The sequence below is a fragment of the Priapulus caudatus genome, unplaced genomic scaffold (assembly GCF_000485595.1).
Source record: "Priapulus caudatus unplaced genomic scaffold, Priapulus_caudatus-5.0.1 Scaffold63, whole genome shotgun sequence".
NCBI classification, from domain to species: domain Eukaryota; kingdom Metazoa; phylum Priapulida; class Priapulimorpha; order Priapulimorphida; family Priapulidae; genus Priapulus; species Priapulus caudatus.
Genome location: NW_014577124.1, coordinates 424,306 through 432,479, shown reverse-complemented (window position 1 = coordinate 432,479; position 8,174 = coordinate 424,306). Strand labels below are relative to the sequence as shown.

Below are 8,174 nucleotides of genomic sequence, written 5' to 3'. Positions count from 1 at the left end.
AGAGAGAGAGAGAGAGAGAGAGAGAGAGAGAGAGAGAGAGAGAGAGAGAGAGAGAAAGGGAATAAACGAGGGGGAGAGACAAAGCGAGAGAGAGTGAGTGAGAGAGCTAGAATAACTCATATAATATTAACGAGCAGTACTTACGGGGAAGTTGAATGCAGCACACAGCCTGCACTCTGCATATATATCAGCCTCTTCAAACAGCTGCGACAAGTCTGGAGTCTGCGACATAAAACAACACAACTCAAGAGCTGCTCCTCATCGCATCACGAACATTGCAACCACGTATATAATATATCACATCTCCCATTGTACTACATAACCAACTATATTACCTAAACTTTGTGATGTGAATTTTATCTCGTCTACGACACCGGTAAATCACACGCACACTGAGGGACGGGGCGGATGCATGCATACCTGCGTCTTGTGATCTTTGTCTGGGCTCTGCTTCACCTGAATGCCTGAGTCTGTGCATGTCAGGCCGAGCTGGCACAGCTGCCTGTAGTAGTTGAGGAACCACTGCCGCTGCTCCGCACTCAGGTTCACTGCAAGAAGTCAAGTGTCACTGTTAATACGAGCTTAAACCCTAATAACTAAACTTAATCTATAAACTTAACTAATAAATTAAACTTTAAACTAAACTTAAAACTAAAATACTAGCTGCTAATAGAATCTTAATACGAGCACCTGAGAATATGTTTGCCGGGCATAGCACTGATGCGTCACACGTATGGTTCTATAAACTAAATAATATATCTAATATCTAATATAAATTATATATAAACTATATAATATAACTAAAATAATAGCGGTTCCTAAGATGGGCAGTACTGCCCCCTATGCGGGGCTTTGGGATTACCTAAGAGGCACTATGTAGCACCCTGTGTACCAGAGATACGACTCTATATGTTACAGCAGCTTTACCAGTATGACATGAATGTGCCCATGTAAATCAAACAAAATCTGCACATATGTATCATAGGTGTATCACAGGTGTATCACAGGTGTATCACAGGTGTATCACAGGTGTATCACAGGTGTATCACAGCTGTGGCTCTATATCATTCCTATACATATGTAGCACACACGGCAATATATAATACAATACACGTGTATGACAGGTATGCATCACAGGTGCAGTTCTCTACCATACAATATGCCCGTATACGTGTAGCACACACACGGCAATATATATATTACAATACACGTATATCAAAGGGTGTCTCTCGCAGGTGTGGCTGCCTTACCTGACAGGCCGTGACAGAGCTTTCCTAGCTGCTTGGCAACCACAGCTAGCGTCGGGTCCTCCGCCTTCATCGCCATCTCACAGAACTTTCTCACGAGCGGGATAATGATGTGCACACAGGTATCTGCAACATCACCACACACACACATGGTTGTCACTAACGATCTCAGAGGAGAAGAGAGAAGAGAGGAGAGGAGAAGAGAAGAGAGGAAAGGAGAGGAAGGGAGAGGAGAGGAGAGGAAAGGAGATGAGAGGAGAGGAAAGGAGAGGAGAGGGGAGGAGATGAGAGGGGAGGAGCAGAGCGGGGAGGAGAGGAGAGGAGCGGAGCGGAGAGGAGCGGAGAGGGGAGGAGATGAGAGGGAAGGAGCGGAGCGGGGAGGAGAGGAGAGGAGAGGAGAGGAGAGGAGAGGAGAGGAGAGAAGAGGAGAGGAGAGGAGAGGAGAGGGGAGGAGAGGAGAGGAGAGGCGAGGAGATGAGAGGAGAGGAGAGGAGAGGAGAGGAGAGGAGAGGAGAGGAGAGGAAAGGAGAGGAGACGAGATAAGAGAAGAAAAAAGTGGCAATGATATGAGAGGAGGGAGCAACCTCTTCACACAATAAACAAGCTATATCCGTCTTTTGTTAATTGTGCAGTACACGAAACGAGAAGAACCGGTGAATCTCGGCAATACGTGTGCGCAGGTAGACGTGCTGTTACTGCGCTCACGCCTAGGGATCCTTCACCACGCAGGGGGCGCACTATAACACACTATACTGGCACCACCCAGCCGACAGAACACCCTCCCGCTTTACTCAAGCGCCGTCGTCACAGTAATGCTATCTCTCACACGTCGACGCAGCCACGCTTATCCACCACCACGCTCTCTGCGCGACGAAACAGATTAAAACTGCTCGTTGAAACCCATCTCCATGATTGTCAATCGGTGTAGCGCGTTCACGCGCCGCGCTCCTCCCAACACAGTGAACACACTGATGGTGGCGGGTAGCGAAACCGGTGGTCCAATAGAAATTTAATAATGAAATATAAAATGATGCAACATGAAATGTTAATAAAATAGGGGGCGTGAAAAATAGAGTTAAATATAGTTGACTCCTCATCTTGACAAAGCAGCCCATCACTGGCTCTTTTCTCAGTAGAGCGCCCTCTGTGAGAGTCCCCTCACATTAACTCAGCATTACCAGCACTGACCGGCGGGAGCTAGCGGTCACTCAGTCACAGTCACTGACCGGAGGAAAGTTAGTGGTCACTCACTCACCATCGTCCAGCAGACTGAGCAGGCTGACCACCGCCTCGAGGCCGGCCAGCCGCACGAAGCTCTCCTCGTCGTTGGCCAGCTCCACGAGTTCGGGCAGGATCGAGATCTTGGTCGCCTCCAGCCTGGGCGCGCGAACAGCAACGACAGCGTCAGTGTCAACGTGGAGACTATATATATTGGACACACGTGGTGACAACGTGGACACGCACACACGCGCACACGCACACGTACATGCGCACGCACAACCACACACACACGCACGCGCACACGCACACGCACGCGCACATGCACACGCACACACGCACACACGCATATAGAGAGAGAAAGAAATAGACAGTGGATATAAAGATAGAGAGAGAGCATTGAGAAGGAGAGAGCAAGAGAGAGAGAGAGAGAGAGAGAGAGAGAGAGAGACAGAAAGAAGGAGAAAACGAGAGAGAGAAGCTCTAACATACCCAATGCCTCTGGCGACGGAGTCCAGCTGCCGACACATGCAGCCTCTCACCTCGTAGTCGACGTCCTGGCATAGCGACTGCACGACGGGCAGAATCTCCTTCTTAATTCTGTTTAATTACAATTGCAAGGGAAATACATTTAAACACATACAGAAAGATATACATAAAATAACACATACAACGAAATATACATACAATGATATACATAGAACGAAATATACATACATTTACGAAATACATAAAATAACACATACAATGAAATACATACATTTACGAAATACATATAATTGCGTTTAGTAATTACGCAGCTATGATTCGTACCTCATTCTACGCAGCAGTCGCGTCAAATTACGGGCGACTAACGACACAGTGTTAGCAGTGTTTCGTTTAGTGCCGACAGCGTTGATTTATCCCCATAACAATGACCTCGTGATCGCTATTATGTACGAGATTTAATTGCAGGATGAGAACAAAAAGATAGGTCCCTTTATCCGACTGTCGTGATTAATAAGCGATGAAATAAGCAGACAACACTCTCTCTCTCTCGCGGGCGCGTGCTTTTCTATTATGAATTGAATAAATCATGAGAAAGAAATTGCGGTGACGAACGAATTTTATTAATAAACACACGCGGTTTTTTCGCCCCAGTGTGCCTTTGTTCGCGCGCTTGATTCCCAGCTGAGTTCCGTTTTGCGTAATAATTGCGAATGCAGGTATCGCCTGCCAGCCAGCATTCATGCGTGCACACACAATGGCTTCTCGCTGGCTCGCATCACAGACGATCCTATACTGCCATCTGTCCCCGCAAATATACGCGCGGTGACGCAAAAGGAAACCCCGCTTAACGAGGAACGTATCGCGTCGTTACTGGCTGCGCTACGACGCATGCGCGATGCGGTTCCGCCATGACACATCCGTCACGACGCACGCGCCGCGGGAGAATCCGTCCCAATCACGCAACGCGTTTTTAATTTCGACGACGACGCGTCGAAGCGAGTCTCTCCCCCGAGGCTTCCTCCTCCCTCCCCTCCCCCTACTCTATTTTAACTTACCCCAACCACCCGCCACCCATTTCCCGTGACACCCCGAGCTATTTCGAGCCGGAAATGTTTAGCGGTCAGGTATCGCCTTGAGTGCGGGAGCGATCCCCACGGGAGGCGCGTCGGTCGTAATTGCTCCGGATTCGCGCGAGGGGGGACTGCGCATGCGCCGTAGCACTCTCGCGCTCGCTTTAATTATTGTCGCCGAATTAGCACAGACGCGGGAATTTATCGATTAGAGCTGTCACGCCGAGTCCCCGCGCTCGACTCCGAGTCCGTCAAGCGTCGCGGGAGAAGAAACCGACGTGAGTGCTATAGTACAATGGCAAAGCTTGCAGGCCTTTGTTAAGCGTGCGTTCGTGGGTGCTCGTGCGCGTGCGTGAGAAACGTCTGCCACCTACGTCACGCGCGCGCGAAAGTCGCCCGCAACCTCGGGGCGTGCATTAGCGCGCTCCCCGCTACTGCACATAACTCCGAGGGTTTTACTGCGAGCACGTGACGTCACGACGACAGCCGAACCTCGCTTAGCTTCGGCGCGGTTTACAATGACGACGCCGCAGCGATGACGGAGATGACGGAGATGATAGAGAGAGAGAGAGAGAGAGAGAGAGAGAGGAGAATGCCGAGCTTAGTATCGATTCGCGAGAAGAAGAAGTCTGTTAGCGACGGAGACAGAAACGGAGAGAAGAGGTTCGCGACGTGAGGAAAAAAAGTTGACGACAACCGACGAAGAGGGAATGCGATGCGATGATGATGCTGACAGCAAACGAAAACACGGGGATGAGAAAGATGTGATAGAATGAGAGAGCGAGAGAGGGGGAAAGAAAGAGAGGTAGCGAAAAGAGATGGGGAGAGAAAGACAGATGGGAAGATGAGTAGGGGGAGCGGGAGAAGGGAGAGAGAGGAAAGTGAGAGATGGGTAAAGATGGGGAGACAAAGACAGAGGGGAAGGGGAGAATGGGGGTGGGAGAGAGGGAGGAGGGAGAGAAAGGGAAGTAAGTAAGGGAGGGAGATGAGGAGATAGGGACAGATGTATGTCACAACAGACAGATGAATAATGGTGAGAAATAGGAAGAATATTCTATAGAGTATAGAAATAAGTATATGAAGGTATAAAGACAAGGATAAGATTGCAGTGTAGCGTGAAGCTATTGACACAGACAAGTCACCTTCAAATCTGTCACTCAAATAAAAGCGGCGTTTCTTGGCAGATCACCGAGTGGAAAATAAAGACAAAAGATTTAATAGGCACGTGTTCGCGTTATTAAAGAAAGCTCTTCCCGATATTGACAGTTATTCAGATTTTATCGTAGCACGATGACACATTGAGCTTGTTTGCACGAATACGGTGAACTCCGTATATTGACACTTAAATATTTGTTCGGCATCTGTTTGATATTCGCGTATGACTCACAATTTTAACACGGGATTTCCGCGTATGCTCTACCGCATATATTAATATCTCATCCTCAACTTGAAAACCATGAAAGACTTGCACCCGCAATATTTTTTGTTGTAATTCAGGCGCAATAGGTAACAGGAAAAACAGCTGGTCACGCAGGGGAGGTAGTGACACTTAAGTTTACCTAAGCGTTGACATTTACACATCTATTAAATTTTTTTAGTAGAAATCAAGTATTTAATTTGACAGAAAAATCACAATTACGTACGCAATTAAGTATGAGAAATACAATTAAAACATCTGTTTATACCGTATAGATCCATGTTCAAACGACTGAATACAAATACAAATAACTAAAAAATAACACAACTAACTGAATTACATAATGAATTATATAATATTATTATAACATCCATGGCACAAACTTAATAATTAATAGTGAATAATTAAAAGTAACAAACGTTTAAGAACAAAAAACAATCACACCAATAACGAGTGAACGATCGGAGAGGTATACTTACAAATACGGTTCGAATTTCGTCGCAATCTTGCCCAGAATCTTACAGCACGATAGCCGCGACTGCACTGGCTGGGAGAGCTGCCCCTTCGATATCGCCAAGTTTAAAATCTAGAGAGAGAAATCGCGCAAAGTCACGTTATCGTTATGACGTCCGCACACTCGCGCGTCTGCTACAATCACGTGCTTACATCTTACCCTGTTCATCCGCGCTCTTCTATTAACTACCCTAGCTATCGCGCGTTATTCCTTGTTCTCCCACCCTGTTCATCCGCGCTCTACTAGTAACTACCCTAGCTATCGCCCGTTATTCCTTGTTCTCCCACCCTGTTCATCCGCGCTCTACTCGTAACTACCCTAGCTATCGCGCGTTATTCCTTGTTCTCCCACCCTGTTCATCCGCGCTCTTCTAGCAACTACCCTAGCTATTGCGCGTCATTTCTTGTCATAATACCGTACTCATCCGCGCTCTTCTAGTAACTACCCTAGCCATCGCGCGTCATTCCTTGTTCTCCCACATGCGGCTATCGCGCGTTTTCTCCCACCGTATAATCAGAATAGCTCTATGTGTAACTACCCTGGTTATCGCGAGTGTGGGCGGACGATCGCTCGATCACCCCCCCCCCCATCCCATGCACACGACACTCGATCACGTTATTAAGACAGACATGGAGAGGATAGCTTAGACACGGCAGGCACGCGCGGCTTCCACTCAAGGTACAACACGAACGGGAACGTGCGAAGATTTCGCCACTCCCCCCTCTCAGAAAAACCCCGTCTCGAGTGACGTACTCGGTTCGTGCGCATTAAGCGTGACGTCACCAACATTGCGAGAATGGAATTCGCACGCGCGTGCTGTTTATGGCGGGACTAGCAGACGAAGAACTCGTGCATCAGAAGGAAGAGTGAGCAACGACACATAGCGACGTAGATGGTAGCCGCAACACGTCCCAACAAAGCACCACCTGAAGGCAAAATATCCCAACAAAGTACCATCTAACGGCAAAACGTCCCAACAAAGCACCATCTAACGGCAACGGATCCCAGTACACCGAACCAGATACGCACCGTCACAATCCGACAACGTCCTGAGGGCGCGTACAACAACAACAACAAATAACAACAACAACAACAACAAATAACAACAACACAAATAACAACAACAACAAATAACAACAACAACAACATCGCTTCACGGCGCATTACTAAGATTACGACATCGTAACGCGACGAAACGCGCCCGTTATTCGTTCATTAGCGACACTGTCACACATGACGCAAGCTTTACGCGACCGCCGCCGCACATTACCCAGCAATCATGCATTAATTCCGTGATGACCCCCGCACGTCCGACAAGACTCTAGAGAGCGCGTCGCGGCGAGGGACCTCGCAGCACGATGACTCGCGCGTTAGACGGCCGTGCACCCTAATACCGCCACACACATAGGAGTATCACACCCTAATACTACCAGACACATAGAAACAGCACAACCTAATAATACCGCCAGATACAAAGGAGTAGCACACCCAAATTCCGTCAGGCACACAGGAACAGCACACCCTAATGCCATTAGTGAAGCAAGACCCAAACACCCGAATACCGCGAGACACGTGGTAGCAGCACGCCCTATTAGCCTCAGGGAGGCAGGAACAGCACGCCCTAATAACACCAAACACACAGGAACAGCACACCCTAATAACACCAGGCACACAGGAGTAGCACACCCTAATACCACCAGACACACAGGAACAGCACATCCTAATACAACGGGGCAGATTCACGGACCCCGGGCACGTACAACCGCCAACACAGATCATCATAAGCAACGAAAACATCATCAATATTCAGGAGCGGCATCGTGCCAATGATTGTAACGTTGTTATATACGGGGAGCGAATGTTAGAGAGCAGGGGAGGGGAGCGGGAGGAACGGAGAGGGAAGCTCAGGCTTCCTCTAGTAGCGTAGGGCGGTGATTCATGTATTCGTTGGCACTCACGCACGGTGTTTTATTTAATCAGCCAGGCTGTCGTGAATCTTAAAAGCCAGTTAGTTTGAAAGCTTATTGTCTCAATGCGCGGTCACACAGTGACGGGCTGGCACATGTGCTCGTAAAGTGTTCGTTAGAGGAATCGGTGTGAGCTAACAACTAAGTACCAGTGTCAGCTAAAAACTATAATAGGCGGGGGGGGGGACTGAAAGATAACCAGGATGCACGAGCATTAACTTGCAGCACAGTAGCGGAGGCAGAGTTGGATGA

At 48.3% G+C, this 8,174-nt stretch overlaps 1 protein-coding gene across 1 annotated transcript in view; it reads right to left on the bottom strand.

Moving 5' to 3' along the window:
• The window catches only part of LOC106821188 (serine/threonine-protein phosphatase 4 regulatory subunit 4-like), a 99,766-nt gene that overhangs the window by 18,207 nt on the left and 73,385 nt on the right, over positions 1 to 8,174 (bottom strand). The window contains exons 6-11 of the mRNA XM_014825883.1: positions 5,921 to 6,027; positions 2,958 to 3,065; positions 2,503 to 2,624; positions 1,251 to 1,373; positions 421 to 548; positions 145 to 222 (exon numbers count right to left, since the gene is read on the bottom strand). Coding sequence (XP_014681369.1) covers positions 145 to 222; positions 421 to 548; positions 1,251 to 1,373; positions 2,503 to 2,624; positions 2,958 to 3,065; positions 5,921 to 6,027 — 666 coding nt within the window. The remainder of the gene's footprint in view (positions 1 to 144; positions 223 to 420; positions 549 to 1,250; positions 1,374 to 2,502; positions 2,625 to 2,957; positions 3,066 to 5,920; positions 6,028 to 8,174) is intronic.